Below are 15,809 nucleotides of genomic sequence, written 5' to 3'. Positions count from 1 at the left end.
TGACATTGTAGCTCATGTTATTCTTTGAAACTTTTTTTAGTTTTGTAAATTTTTAGTTTTAGTTTTTTAGTGTGCATGCCTTGCATGCACACTAATATAGTTGATTATTGTTGAACAATTGGGTTGTTTTCCATTATTTGTTTGTTCAGTTGTTATGCATACTACCCTCTGAGCCCTGTTGCTGGGGTCTTTATTTATAAAACAGGAAAATGACCAAAACATCCCCAGCAGAAGGAATGGGAGATTAAAGCAAAAGAAAAAAAAATTAACTAATGTGTCCAGTATATAAAGGATGCTGCTCTACCAATGAGCATGAATTTTAGTTTATATTTTCCCACCTGTACTCACCAGATATACTCTAATCCTAATGTTTCTGTAGCTAATAGATGCCTACTCTGGATACCTCATCGGGGATTGGAATATATTCCTTATCCTTATATATAATATAAGGAATATTGTCATAGAACGTGGTCAACTTATCCAAATGGGACTCAGAATTTTATTTTTTATCAATTTCTCCATCAGGGCCTAGGTGCCCGAGTGCAGACAGAGGGATGTGAGAGCTGAGGTTACGCAAGGCTAGGGCTTTGCTAGACGGGTAAAACTGAAAGACAGAGGGGCAAAAGAGTTTACTATCATCAGGAGGATTGGGGAAAGTGTTTATTTATTATTTCCTTCACTGTATACTTTTCCCCTCCCTTCCCCTATGATCCTCTGTTTTGTTTCTTAAATTCCATGAGAGTGAGATCATATGATAATTGTCTTTCTCTGATTGACTTACTGAAATGACATGGATGGAACTAGAGGATACTCTGCTTTTTTTACTTGCTAGTTTCCTTGATTCAGACTCTGCAATCACTGAGAGATGAGAAACTGCTTCAGGCCATGAGTGACCTTGCACCTAGCAGCCTCCCGGCCCAGCAGGAAGTACTCAGGACCTTGGCTCTGCTGCTCACTGGGGATGACAGCGAAGTGAGCCAGGCTGTGATGCTTTACCTGGACGCAGCCTCCAGAAACGAGCATTTCAGGGAAAAGGTAAAGCCCCAAATCATGGACATCAAGCCAAAAGATTTTTTAATTTTCTCATTTACTATGAATATTTTGCCATCTGTTTTTTATAAAAATAATTTTCTTCTGCCTATTAAAAACATATACATGTAACACCATGCAAACTACAAAAATATACTGTAAATATTTGAGCACCCATAAGTGCAGCCTCCAGGGAGAACTGTTAATAATTTGGTGTATGTTCCTTCTGGATTTTTTTCGATATATCTGCTCACATATATAATAATTATGTTTTTCTTAAATGAGATCACACTGTTCTGTAGTATAACTGATTTTTTAAATGTACTATAACATGGTGATTTTTCTTGCTAGAACATGTTTATCTACTTCATCCTATTTGATGGATTATGTGTGTCTCAGGGTGTGGATATTCTATAATTTATTTTCTCATTCCTTGATGGGCATTGATGTAGTTTCCAACTCTGAAAAATATCATGGTGAGCATACATGCACACATTTTTATGAATAGTTTGGGGTCAAGTCATTAAACTATTGACTCAAAGAACAAAATATTTCTAATTTTAAAAGCTGTCATTCCTCATTGACAGGGAAGAGGTGGTTTATCTCCTTGGTGGCTTTAATCCAGTACCATCCAGGGGTAACAAGTATCTGTAGTTTAAGCACATGGGGACCCCAGATAGGCAACAGCCTTGGTCTTCTGGGAGCCCTTGACAAACTGAACAGTGGTTCTAAAAACTAACTGATGTCAATCCGCAGATCAGCTCAAGAAAATTAAACTTGGCCCCTTCTTGTCCTTAGAATGGTGAAATGTTGAACTCTGAGTAGAGTTTAACTGGTCTAAGGCATTAGCTAAGCTAGAGAATGGTGGAGTGTTTGTGTCTTCACGAGATCTTCCATTCTAATGCCATTTTGGCCCAAGAACAAGGACCTCACGTTATTCTTTCCTACAGAGTTCCAGTCTTTTACTGGGATGTGCTCAAAGGCTGTTCTGTGGGCCAGCCATCCTCGCCCTACTGCATGGGCACAGTCTTCTGGGAGCAGCATCACGGTACCCTTTGGTCATGATGAGGAGCCAGTATTCTAGCCTCGCCTCAGAAATAGCAGCAACCATTGCCCCCCTTTGGCTGTTCTGTGTGCACCTTCTATTTTTATGCCACTGGCCACATGCTCTGTCTTTATTCCAGCTCAGCTATCATTGCTAGGCTCTTGGATTCATTTCTCTGGAATGAACTTTTGCTAACTGAAGATGGCTTAGGTGGCACACTAGTTAAGAGGTACAACTTAGATACTACCTAGAAATGTTTGACTCACCCTCCCTAAACCTTGAATTCTTTCCATTTTTTTAAATATGAAATAGCATAAGTTAGTACATTAATTCTGTACTACCAGCTGTGAAGGCTAAAGTAATACAAAACTACCTAGGTGAGAACTGGTGGTTTCTGTAAATCTTGAACCTTCAAAAACCCATAACTATTGAAACAAACTAGAAGTTGTATGTTGGTTCATTTTTGATGCTTTTTACATTCCCCTCCCCTACTCCCAGCCCAAATAAGTAGGAAACACCTACTCTTCTGTCTATTGGGAAATTGTTGCTTCCCTCATCATCTAGGACCTGCCAGAGGAGATGCTTACTTACTATCTTGCATGGCGACCAGAAACTTCTTCACAGTGTGCCTCCCATTTGCTTCCTAGAATTCTTACCAATCCAAGTGTCATGGCAGCCACCATTTCTTGGGCAACTGCTCAAACTCAAGTGAGCAAGATGATGCTTATTTGTTCTGTGAGACTATATCTCTGCAAGGCACCGGGAAGTACCAAGGGCTTTCTTAAGTCAGAAACAGTGCCCACTTCTGACTCAACCCAGCAGAGTTTGGGTCCTCATGCTCAAAGGGACAGTGTGGTCCAGAAGTCTCATCCAAAGACCCTATACCAGTGGTGGACTGATCCAGGCCCATAGCCAGCACCTCATCCCTATGGAAGCATTGTTATAATGCAAACATGCCTGAGAGGAAGGACCATTTAAGTTGTTATTGGCCATTTAAGCCTTGGAATCTATGGTTTAGGGAAAGGATTAAACTTTGGTTTGGTGATTAAAACTTGGAGGCTCTTAGGAGGGAAACAAGAGGAAAATGGAGGAAAACAGAGAAGCATTGTGTGCTCAAGTTCATCCACTTGATGATGACTATGCAAAAGCCTAAGTAAAATGGGACATTTATTATTATTATTAACTCATAACAAACAAAAAGTATAAACAACCAAATGTCCATCAGCTGATGAATACACAGAATGTGATCTCTCCTTACAATGCGATATCATTCAGAATAAAGGAAGTACTGACACAGGCTATCACATGGACGAACCTTGAAGACATCCTGCTAAGTCAAAGTACAAGACTTAAAGGGCAATATATTATGTGATCCTGAATAAAACGTCTGCATGAGGCAAATCCACAGAGAAAGATCGGTGGTTGCCAGGAAATAGAGGGAAGAGCAATGGGAGTGACCACCAATGGGTACAGGATTTCTTTTTGGAGTGACAAAAAGGATCTGGAATGACGTTGTGGTGATGGTTTCTGAGTATAAGAGAAACCACTGAGCTATATACTTTAAAGGGTGAATATTATGGTATGTGAATCATATCTCCATTTTTTAAGAGTGGCGTTGTTCTACAGAATTGAGAAAACAGGCCACGTTTAATCACAACTATGTGCCATATCATGAGCAAACACATCATCAAGTGGTTGATGACACTTTCAAGCTCTTTCATCCAGGCACTATGGTGTCATCAGATTTGATGGGCATTCACTAAGTACAGAATATCATTCTAAGTGCTAGGAATTAAATAAATTTTAAAAACAAAAACCAGGGGACCTGGGTGGCTCAGTCCATTGAGCATCTGAGTCTTGATTTCAGCTCAGCTCATGATCTCAGGGTTGTGGGATCAAGCCCTGTGTTGGGCTCTACACTCAGCGGGGAGTCTGCCCCCCTTTTCCCCTCTACCCACCCCACTTCCACATGCATGCTCATTCTCTCTCTCTCTCTCTTTCTCTCTCAAATAAATAAATCTATTAGAATAAAAGTAATACTACAGTTCTATTCATTGAGGGCTTACTCTGTGCCAGGATCTGTTTTCAGTCCCTGACACATGTCACAACATTTAAGAATCACAAAGACCTGTGAGTGTCTTATTATTCCAGCCATTTTGCATATTAACAGACTGAGGCACAGGAAGTTAAGTAAAATGCCAGAATCACACATGAGCAAGTTGAGAATCATATTAGAAGTAATATACTTATAAACACAGATGTATATAAGTAATGATAATTAGCTTAATAAGAACCAAGGAATATTAATAATTAGCCTAGTAAGATAATTAGTTTAATAAGAACCAAGGAAATGGAGCACTTGGGTGGCTCAGTGGGTTAAATATCTGTCTTCGGCTCAGGTCATGATCCCAGGGTCCTGGGATGGAGCCCTGCATAGGGTTCCCTGCTCAGCGGGGAGCCTGCTTCTCCCTCTCCTCCCTGCGCTCTCTCTCAATATCTGTCACTGTCTCTCTCTCTCTCAAATAAATAAAATAAAATATTGTTTTAAAAGAAGAATCAAGGGCAGCCCTGGTGGCGCAGCTGTTTAGCGCCACCTGCAGCCCAGGGCGTGATCCTGGAGACCCAGGATCGAGTCCCATGCCGGGCTCCCTGCATGGGGCCTGCTTCTCCCTCTGCCTGTGTCTCTGCCTCTCTCTCATGCTCTGTATCTCTCATGAGTAAATAAAATAAAATCTTTAAAAATAAATAAATAGGGACGCCTGGGTGGCTCAGCAGTTGAGCATCTGCCTTCAGCTCAGGTCATGATCCCAGAGACCTGGGATCGAGTCCCACATCAGGCCCCCCGCACGGAGCCTGCTTCTATTTCAGCCTGTGTCTCTGCCTCTCTCTCTGTGTCTCTCATGAATAAATAAATAAAATCTTTAAAAAGAAGAAAGAAGAAAGAAAGAAAAGAAAGAAAGAAAGAAAGAAAGAAAGAAAGAAAGAAAGAAAGAAAGAAAGAAGAAAGAAAGAAAGAGAAAGAAGAAAGAAAGAAAGAAAGAAGAAAGAAAGAAAAAAGAATCAAGGAAAATGTAAATTATAGGAAATCAGGGAGAAAGTACAGTCACATGGTGGTTCGTGAAGCAGGGCCTGGATCTTGAACCTATTTTGAGCTAACCAGGAATGAAGCCTTTCCAAAGGGCAGCAGAGCTCCCAGAGTTCCCTGTGCAAAGGAGGGCAACCGGGCACATCAGTGAGCGTGACAGGAACAGTGAGCAGCTGGATGGAGCGGGGAGCCACCTGCGTAGGAGCTGGGAAAGCCCCTAAGAAGGCTTTACAAGGTGATGCTGGCCACAAACACAGAGGGAAGGTGCTCTGCTCTTCTGAGAGAGGGGCCGTGGGTGTGCGCATGATGGACACCACATGCTCTTGAAGAAGCATCAGCCCTTATCATCAGCGCTGGAAGCAGAAACATGGTGATGGTGATACAGGCATGAAATTAAGACCTTGACAAGATGTGTGGCTGCAGAAAAGAGGCAAATCTAAGAAATATACGGTATTGAGGAACACATTCACTTGGTAAAAATAACAACTTATTTTTACACTGAGATTGGTATCCAGAGTATCAATGTGCCATGCAGCAACCTCAGCGCCACGTCACTGCCTCCCCACTCTCTTCCTTCCTGCTGGAATGTCATTTCCCCCTTGACTTCCCAACTGAACTCTAACCCACCCTTCCCAGCCTAGCTCACACATCGTGTCCACGCAGCCTGCCCTGGTCACTTTAGAAGGTGAGTCTTCCATGTGACTCCCTAGCATCTTGCAGCTTTCTATGGAGCTAACACATTTCTTCTCTGCATTTCCTCTCAACAGCCTTAGCACTTTTGCTAGTCCTGAGGGTCTCCAGAAAGCTGTAAACATAACTCTGGATCTTTTAACTTCATATTCCCCAGTGTCTGTGACCTAATAGAATAGAGGCAATTAATGAATTGAATTAAAAGACAGCTTTTTCAATAAATAAGAATTTTAATGAATTTTTTTTTTCTCTGAATGCAGTGTGACATGTCTCGTTTTATCTATGGTGATACCTCTAAAACTACAAACAACTCAAAATGTCTTCCTGGGGTCCCTCCCTCTCTTTCAGGCCCTGCTCTATTACTGTGAAGTGCTGACAAAGGCAAACCTCCAACTCCAGAAGGCAGCTTGTCTGGCTCTGAAAAGCCTGCAGGTAAAACGCAGCCTCAGAGGCCCTGACAGGTCAGCTTTGAGCAAGTCAAGGCCAAGTATACCTAACAGCTCTCTTCCCGTACCTGGAAGCACCTGCATTAGCAGCATATCTCACTTCCTTTGCTGTGGAAAGTATATTAATTTGGGGATCTTTTTATTCACTTTATTTTTCCTTTCTTTTTTTCTTTTTTCTATAATTCTCTATTTAAATTCACTGTTAATATATAGTGTATCATTAGTTTCAAAAGTAGAATTCAGTGATTCATCAGTTGCATAGAATACTCAGTGCTCATCCCATCACATGCCCCCCTCATGCCCATCACCCAGTTGCCCCCTCCCCACTGCTCCCTCCCCTCCAGCAACCTGCAGTCTGTTCCCTAGAATTAAGAGTCTCTTATGGTTTGTCTCCCTCTGTTTTCATCTTATTTTATTTTTCCTTCCCTTCCCCTATGTTCATCTGTTTCATTTCTTAAATTCCACACTAAACCTGACTTTGTTTTGTTAGAGCCAACAACTTTCAGAAAATAATTATGGGTTTCAGGATCCCACAGGTCAGTGTCAGAAACCTAGATCTTTTCCCAAAAGAGAGATGATAGGATGATTTCACCAAATTTTCTCATGTGCAAAAAGAGCAGGGACAGATAAAATTTGCAAGGAAATACTAAAATTCAATGTGCCAATAAATTCCCAGATCTTTTCCCATAAACTGCTTTCACCAACAGCTCACCTGTCTTACCTATGTCAGGGGGAGCCGTCTCTGAGCCATGACAGAGCTAAAATGTAAATGAAAAGAGGGCTGAGAATTCCCCACGCTAAAGGGTTTGCTGTTCAAGGCACCTGGCTGCCTCAGTAGGTGAAGCATGCAACTCTGGATCTTGGAGTCGTGAGCTTGAGCCTCACATTGAGCGTAGAGATGACTTAAGGAAATTTAAAAAGAGGGAGAGAGAAAGACTTTGCCTTCAATAGGTAAGATTTAATGTTCGGCCTACCTTAAATCACCAAAAATAAAACTAATCTTCAAACTTGCTAAAATCTTGGATTGCCGTATGGGACAAAGGGCAGGGGCCTGCAGCCAGATGGGCATGAAGAAATTAAGGGGTCAACACTCAAAATCTCATGGACACCTAGGTGCTCAGTTGGTTAAGCATCTGCCTTTGGCTCAGGTCCTGGGATCAAGCCCCACATTGCATCGGGCTCTCTGCTTGGTGGGGAGCCTCCTTTTCCCTCTGTTCCTCACCCTGCTCATTCTCTCTCTCTCTCTCTCTCTCTCTCTCTCTCTCTCAAATAAATTTTTAAAAAAGGATAGACAGCTCCAGTTGCTCCCAGCTCACCCACCTCTAGTGCTTGTATCTCAGGGGATTGTACAGTTCATCCCCGCACTGACCCGCCCTGCACCACGTAGGCCCCACTTCCTTACAGCCCAGATCAGTGCACTCTCTCCCCACTCTGCTCACTGGATCTGAGCCATCTTCCCACCAGTTTCTGCCTCCTTGGAGTCTGAACTCCTTCCATGCGTGCTCCCCACTAAGGTTAGAATGCTCTTAATAAGACACAAATCCTGCTTCTAAAGCTCTTCTGTGGCTTTCCATGATTCTAAGAATGAAGTTCAAAATCCTTAGTGTGGTTTGTAAGGCCCTCCTTGACTGAGGCCCTGTCACATGCTGCTCGCTCTCCTTGCCTGGAAGTTATTTCCTTCTCTGCACCACCCCCCCAACACAAACACACCCCTACCACTTGCCCAAACTTGGCTAATTGCTCTAAGACACCACTTTCTCTGTGAAGACTTCCCTGGTCAGACCAGTTCACATTTCCCAGCTGTGCTCTGTGCTCGCACCCTGACCAGCCTGCCCCTCATGATAACAATTACCTGTCCCACCGTCTGTCTTTCCACTGGATCATAAAGTCTTGAGGGCCAGAATCAAGTCTTGTTCATTGCTGAGTCTCCCATGCCTGGCCAGCCACCTGGTTCATGGAGCACTGGATAAATGGGGAGAATCCAACAGAAGAATTCCCACCACCGACCTTTACTCTCTGTTTTGGCACAGAAGCTAAACATGATGAGTTCTTAATTAGCTCTGTGCTGGGGCCAGGTGCAGAGGAAAGAACCACCAGGAGTGGATTCCCTTTTGGAAAGGCAGACTAGACACCTGGCGTCCAACACCTGGTATCCTCTGTGAAGTGGGGAATGTAGCAGATTGTCAAGGTTCCTGCGAATACGAACCCTGGGCTCCATCCCAGGAAATTCTAGTGCAGCGAATGCATCTTGGAATGACTCCCAGGAGTCTGTGCTTTTAAAAGAGCCCCCTACGTGATCTGACACTCAGCGAGGTGTGGGAACCCCTGTGTGAGGGTCCCAGCTATGGGATAGTCCATCTCATGTGACCCCAGACAGAAGTGTCAGAAGATTATTTTAATGACTTTCTCCCTGCAGGCCACTGAAAGCATTAAAATGCTGGTGACGTTGTGTCAGTCCGACACTGAAGAAATCAGAAACGTGGCCTCGGAGACCCTCTTGTCTCTCGGTGAGTTCTTTTTCACAACTGTTTGCTTTTGGCACTCTCGAAGGGAACTGGAAGGAAATGTTTCATGTGCATTGAGCAGTTTCCCTCTGTGGGCTCTCTGCTCACACACAGGGTATGTGACACACACACACAGGGTATATCACACTCACACATATACACAGAGTGCGTCACACACACAGCGGGTATGTCACACACAGAGTATGAGGCACTCACATAAGCTATGCACACTCACATACACACAGGGGATGGCACATTCACACACACATGTTTGAGAAACCAATCAATTTCCATCTTGCTTCAATGCCCTGTTCTCACTATCTGGGTGTTGAGTGTGAGAGTTGCTCTCTCGAGCCTTTCTAGATGGATTGGTCTATGCAGTATTTGGAATTAAGAACACAGAATTTGAACCATGAGGCAGAGGCAACAGTCAGGAATCCACGTGGGATGGCGAGGTTGGGCTGGTGATCACCCACTCCCAGGGCGGGTGATGCCTGGCTGGTATTGTGGAGATGTGCCTCAGGGAACGCTGTAACCTCCTGCTCCCATGGCCTCACCCTGGCTCTCAGGCCACCTTTTGGTTGCTCCACTGGCCACCTGGGTCCCCACATCAGAGAAAAGAAGTGAAGTATTTATTTTATTCTGGAATACCTAGATAAATCTTCCCCTTCATTTCTCTTTGGTTCATGCCTACCATGCTTCCTACCTCTATTCTTGCTGGGGAGTGGGGAGGGTGGAGAGAGGCTTTTTTAATCCTGTATAACAGAGTTATTACTTTATTAGTGCATCTGCTCTTCGTGTGTAAAAACTATACTCCCAGTCTTCAAATCTAATCCGGCCGATAATACTCGTTGGAAATAAGCCACCTTGGCTTGACTATAGTAGCTTAATAACGTAAGGGAGAATCTCATGGCATTTATAATCACCGTGAAAATCACATTCACTGGTAGGTGTCCTTTCTTACAGTTACTGGTTTAATAACACTTCCTTCTGCTATTGAATATATCATGCGATGCACATAAATCCAAGCCAGCATGCATATTTGCTTAAAGGATAAGACAGTTATTCCTTATGGCTGTTTTAAGCACACAAATTATTTAATTCCCTAAAAATGTGCCCCGGGTGTTATTACCTCGAACTTCTTTTAACCCTTCATGTTCTGAAATAACAATGAAGGCAAGCCTGATGTTTGTAAAGCAGAGCCAGCAATTTTGCTTTATCTGGTGCAACCCGAAGAAGCCGATCCCTGTGGGATGTGCCCCAAGATTCACTTGAGCGGCACGAACAGCAGCATCTCCAGGAGCGATCATCATGCCCGCTTCTCCTTGGCTTTTATTTTTTAGATTTTATTTGAGACAGACAGAGCACATGAGTGCAGGAGAGGGGCAGAGGGAGAGGGAGAAGCAGACCCCCCCCACCTCCTCCACTGAGCAGGGCGCCGCATGTGGGGCTCAATCCCAGGACCCTGGGATCAAGATCCAAACCAAAGCCAGCCGCTTAACCAACTGAGGCAGCAGGGCACCCCTTTACTTTGACTTTTCATCTGCATGGCTCCCCCAATCCCTGTGCCCCTCCCCACAAGCTTGGGGCTCTCAACACTAGCTGCAGGTTGGAATCACCAAGTAAGCTTTAAGATATTCCCATGCCCAGGCTTTGCTTCCAAAACAGCTTTCCACTGGACCCTTGAAAGCCTCCCAGGTGATCCTAATATGTAATAAGTTGGAACTGAATGTTCTGAGTCTCCTTTGACCCTAATACACAAATACTGTGCATTTTTATCTCACACAGATGAGTGAATCAGTAATTGTATTCAGTAGATCCTCCTGTGGCAATGGGGCTGTACTAGGTATGAGCTGTCCTGTAGGGCAGCCAGTATTCACTGTGGCTATTGAGCATTTCCACGTGGCTACTGTGAATGAGGAACTAAAGTTTAATTTTATTTAATTTTGAGTAGTTACCACTTAAATTTATATTGCCACAGGAGACCGGAGGCCACCATGTTGGGCAGAGCAGTTGTCCCTATTGGCTATGGCCTTCCATTGTGTCCCAGCTGGATCTCAGTCCAGTTTGCAAGCACACTGCCTGACATCCCAAAGAACAAGCTCTTTCTCCTCCAACACCCTTCCTACTTCACAGGGCTGCTAAAGACCAGAGGAGGAGCCAACACAGATCATCACCCACTGAAAACTGAACTTTAGTAAGGGTGAGGTGCCCTGCCAGGCTGGCCCTGGTCATGTCTCTACAGTAATGTACTCTACAGTACTTTACATCTGTAGAGTATTTGCTCTGCACAGGACACTATTTTGAGGGAGCTTCATGGGTTAGTTCATTTAATCCTCCCAAGGACTCCATGAGAGAGAAGTGCACAGTCCCATTTTACAGGGGGGCACATTGAGGCATAACTTACCTATGACTCCCAGACCTCATAGGACACTGTGATGGTATCCTGACCACCTAGACTCTGTGGGACTCTAGGAAAAGAATTTGAACACTTCTAAACTGGAATATATCCATGAGCAAACTAGGAAATGGCTGGGTAATCACTGTTTTTTAAATAGTGTTAATTAGCCAAGGTATCCAAGGTATGTGCAAGTGGGCAAGAAGCATGGTATGCATGGTACTGTGTTTAATGTTTTATATATCAGGGTGTTGTGTAAATATTTTGTTTCTAATAAAGGGTTCTACTCCAAAGTAATAAGAGGTAAAAAAAAAAAAAATAGCATTTGCCTCAGAAAAGTCAAGGCATGCAGAAACAATCAACAGAAATCTCTAAAAATTGGTGGCCTTTGCCTAGAAGAGTTCACTATGTTCTTTTAAATGCAAGTGAATCCCTACTTCTGTATCTGATGTATTACTAAAAAAAAATAAAAAATTTTTAATTCTAAATTTAAAAATTAAAAATTAAAATCCCTGGTTTTGTACCAGATATATTACTGGGGGGAAAAAAAACCCTAAAAGCAAAGACAAACTTTTGGTTGATCAAGAAACTTCTGTTTTCAGGGACTGTATTATAAAACCCATAATTACACTCCTTTTCAAAAACCCACTAACATCAATGTATTTCCAGCTTTTCATGAATCTTTTTTTTTTAAGATTGTATTTATTTATTTATTCATGAGAGACACACAGAGAGAGAGGCATAGACATAGGCAGAGAGAGAAGCAGGCTCCATGCAGGGAGCCCGATGTGGGACTCGATCTGGGATGCTGGGATCACGCCCTGGGCCAAAAGCAGACGCTCAACTTCATGAATCTTTCTTACTTTTCTTCTTCACAATGAACTTCTGATTGAGCACCATTCATTACTTCCACCTTTCTCCTTGTATTAAATGCATGAATGCCTGCTTCTTATCACTAGTTATCTGTGATTTTTTCCCATTTCCTAATCATTGTTTTATATAGGAAAGATGGAATGGAATATTCAAATAATTTGCAAATAAATGTTGGCTGTTCGAGATAGTATTACTGACAGAAGTGACCTAGCAGCTGGCTGGTGGCTGGATCACCATGTGTGTCCAAGGCAAAGAGAATTTTTTAGCTGAAGTTTGAAAGCCTAGATTTGACTTTCGTAAAAGACCGTTTAGATATGCCAATATAGGGCAGCCCGGGTGGCTCAGTGGTTTAGCACCACCTTCAGCCCAGGGCATGATCCTGGGACCCGAGATCAAGTCCTACCTCGTCAGGCTCCCTGCATGGAGTCTGCTTCTCCCTCTGCCTGTGTCTCTGCCTCTCTCTCTCTCTCTCTGTCTCTCATGAATAAATAAAAAATTTTTAAGATTTTTTAAAATTTATTTACTCATGAGAGACACACACATAGAGAGAGAGAGAGAGGCAGAGACACACAGGCAGAGGGAGAAGCAAGCTCCATGCAGGGAGCCTGACATGGGACTCCATCCCGGGTGTCCAGGATCACGCCCTGGGCTGAAGGTGGCGCTAAACCGCTGAGCCACCTGGGCTGCCCAAATAAAATCTTAAAAAAAAAAAAAAAAATAGATATGCTGGGGATCCCTGGGTGGCTCAGCGGTTTGGCACCTGCCTTTGGCCCAGGGTGCGATCCTGGAGTCCCGGGATCGAGACCCGCATCGGGCTCCTGGCATGGAGCATGCTTTTTCCTCTGCCTGTGTGTCTCTGCTTCTGCCTCTGTCTCTCTCTGTGTCTCTCATAAATATATACATCTTTAAAAAAATAGATATGCCAATATATAATGTAAAAAAATAAAAACCATGTCGAAGTTCAATGCTTTGAAGTCAAGGGCCAGTCATGCTGAAATCCCTAACATACATCAAATATAATTCATATGATTTCTCAGGAAGAAATCTATTATGTGAAATTATTGCAATCAAATGCCCGTAGGACTTCTACTGTTTCATACTCTTGACATCCTTATAGTCTCTGGCATTAACTGAAAAGTTCCTGGTTCTTCTACAAAGGAAAAAAGAAACAAACCAAAAAGCAGACTGAACTATAAAGAACAACCTGCTGGTCACCAGAGGGCAGGTGTGGGAGGGGAGAGGTGAAGGGGATTAAGAGGACACTGATCGTGATGAGCACTGGGTAATGTATAGAATTGTTGAATCACTATATTGTACAGCTGAAACTAGTACAACACTGTATGTTAACTATGTTGGAATTTTTTTAAAGATATAAAAGAAATTCTTGATTGTTTAAACATTGCCTAGAAAGCAACATAATTAAGAATAACGGAAGATAGGGGATCCCTGGGTGGCTCAGTGGTTTAGCACCTGCCTTAGGCCCAGGGCATGATCCTGGAGTCCCGGGATCAACTCCCGCATCAGGCTCTCTGCATGGAGCCTGTTTCTCCCTCTGCCTGTGTCTCTGCCTCTCTCTCTCAGTCTGTGTGTCTCATGAATAAATAAAATTTTTTTAAAAAAAAAGAATAACGGAAGATGATGTCCTTACCTAAAGTCAACATTAGCAAAACACAACAGTTTCTCCCCCAACAACCAGTATTGTTATCCTGAGTGATGAATAAGAAACTTCGGTTTCAACTGCTGTTCCTTTTGGATGTTCTGTATGCAGGAGAAGACGGGAGGCTGGCGTATGAACAGCTGGACAAGTTTCCTCGAGACTGTGTTCACGTTGGAGGACGTCATGGAACTGAAGTTGCTACAGCCTTTTAATGAACTCTCCCTAAGGTTGTCTTAATAAATGGCCCTGTTCATCGAGATGGTGCTGGGATTGAGCTGGAATGCTTAAAACTTGAAGAGTTCCATTGAGGTTGTCCGGAAATGTAACATGGTATAGATAGGATATCTATTCTTCCTTTGGCCATTAGAATAGGACTACCTATTACTCTGTAGATTACACTGTCACTTGCGTCTGACAATACTTAGTAAAAGAGTCCATCTTATCTCATATGTATGGAATTTTAAAATAGCCATCTTTGTACTTTTTTGAAAGTTCTTCTCTAAGCCTAAAATAGTCACGTGATACTTTGACGACTATTATACACCTTGCAGTTTTTCTCTATCGTGTTCTCAGGGTTGAGTGGCCCCATTTAACTACCTAATTTTACCTTCATGCAAAGCACAAAAAAAAGAATTTCTTCAAATAAAAGTTTGCCTGCAGAACTTGGTAAAGTGACACATTGTGAGAGTTTAGTTTATCTTTTAATGTCATTTTTTTTTCAAGCCTCCGCGACTTCCTTTGTTTCTTTTCTCCATCCTGGAAATTTCAGAAGCATGTTTCCATGAGGGTTAAAAGACAGGTAAATGACTGAGAACTACCTTTTTAAGACTATAGCCCTAAAAAAAAAAAAAAAAAAAAAATATTCAAAATTTAAACTTTTTTTAAACAAGAGCCATTTTTCTTATGATACTTTTACAATAGAGGTATTTTGCTGCTAAGACAAATCAAAACCAAAAGTCAAGGATTCAGAAAGCTGTGATGCTCTTTGAAGTAGAAGAGCTTGGAAGTTGGAAGATGACTCTTAATGGGGCGGGAGCAGAAGGACATAACAAGTGGTCCTTGCTTCCACAGGAATTACCATGAGATTAGGAAGAAGAATGCCCCAAGGACTGTTACTACCCCTCGAGAAATCATTCATCACTGGGTGGGATCTCTTGGCCAAATGGTTAAAACAACAGTTTCCTTTATTGCTTCCCTATCAGGGTCGCAAGTCCACTAAATCAAGTACAAGACCACTCAATAGCTTTTCTTCCTCTTAAGAGTATACAAGGTGGAATATGCCAAGATATCAAAATAATATGTGTGAGTGTTATTTAAACTGTGGAGTATCAACTGTATTCTGGATGTATTTGTATAAAATATCATTTAGGTGTCATTTTAAATATTTACATTTTAGCAAGACCTTTAAAAACAATTCATGTTTCACTTTAAAGTAAAAATTGTTGGGGCACCTGGTTGGCTTGGTTGGTAGAGTATACGACTCTTGATTCCAGGGTCATGAGTTTGAGCCCCACATTGGGCGAGAAGCCTACTTAAAATTAAAAAAAAAAAAAGTAAAGATTGTTTTCCAGGCTTCCTGGCAAATAATTCCTTCAACTGTGAAGTTATAATGTATATATATGTATGTATATTTATAAATATTATATATATGCATATAACCTTCATTTTAAAGGTACATTGTACAGTCTATAGTTAGTATGTATAGTCTATAGTCTATGTTAAAAGGTTGAAATGATTCTTTTTATAGAAGGTCAAATCACAAATGTTACAGAATTTTTTGTTTGGTTTGTTGTTGCTTTTTTTGATATTTTGAATATTGCATGAGTAATTCCATATCTTTTGTATTCATTTCTGTATTTTATTTTTGCTCGATGGGGTGCTTTTAGTTTTGTGGCATTTGTATCCATCACTCTTTCAATCATGTAAGTTAAAATAAAAATTATTTTTGAATTATTAGTATCATGTGCAGAGTCTGCTCCGTGTTTTTCCCATGCCTTTCTTAAGCTGGCATTTCTACAACCCAGTATGCCTCATTCTCAACCTGAATTTATTCTTATCCTGAAACTTCTTCACTTATAAATG

General features: G+C 42.1%; 1 protein-coding gene across 5 annotated transcripts in view; it reads left to right on the top strand.

Annotated features, from left to right (window-relative positions):
* The window catches only part of RIPOR2 (RHO family interacting cell polarization regulator 2), a 219,649-nt gene extending 204,369 nt beyond the window's left edge, over positions 1-15,280 (top strand). For all 5 annotated transcript variants that reach the window (XM_038584292.1, XM_038584293.1, XM_038584295.1 and 2 more), the window contains exons 19-22: positions 833-1,035; positions 6,198-6,281; positions 8,712-8,802; positions 13,839-15,280. In XM_038584292.1, the coding sequence (XP_038440220.1) occupies positions 833-1,035; positions 6,198-6,281; positions 8,712-8,802; positions 13,839-13,939 (479 nt within the window). In that variant the 3' untranslated portion in view covers positions 13,940-15,280. The remainder of the gene's footprint in view (positions 1-832; positions 1,036-6,197; positions 6,282-8,711; positions 8,803-13,838) is intronic.
* Positions 15,281-15,809: the final 529 nt, after the last annotated feature.

This window comes from Canis lupus, chromosome 35 (assembly GCF_011100685.1).
Source record: "Canis lupus familiaris isolate Mischka breed German Shepherd chromosome 35, alternate assembly UU_Cfam_GSD_1.0, whole genome shotgun sequence".
Classification (NCBI taxonomy): domain Eukaryota; kingdom Metazoa; phylum Chordata; class Mammalia; order Carnivora; family Canidae; genus Canis; species Canis lupus.
Note: the sequence above shows the minus strand (reverse complement) of the source record. Positions and strands in the feature narration are given on the sequence as shown.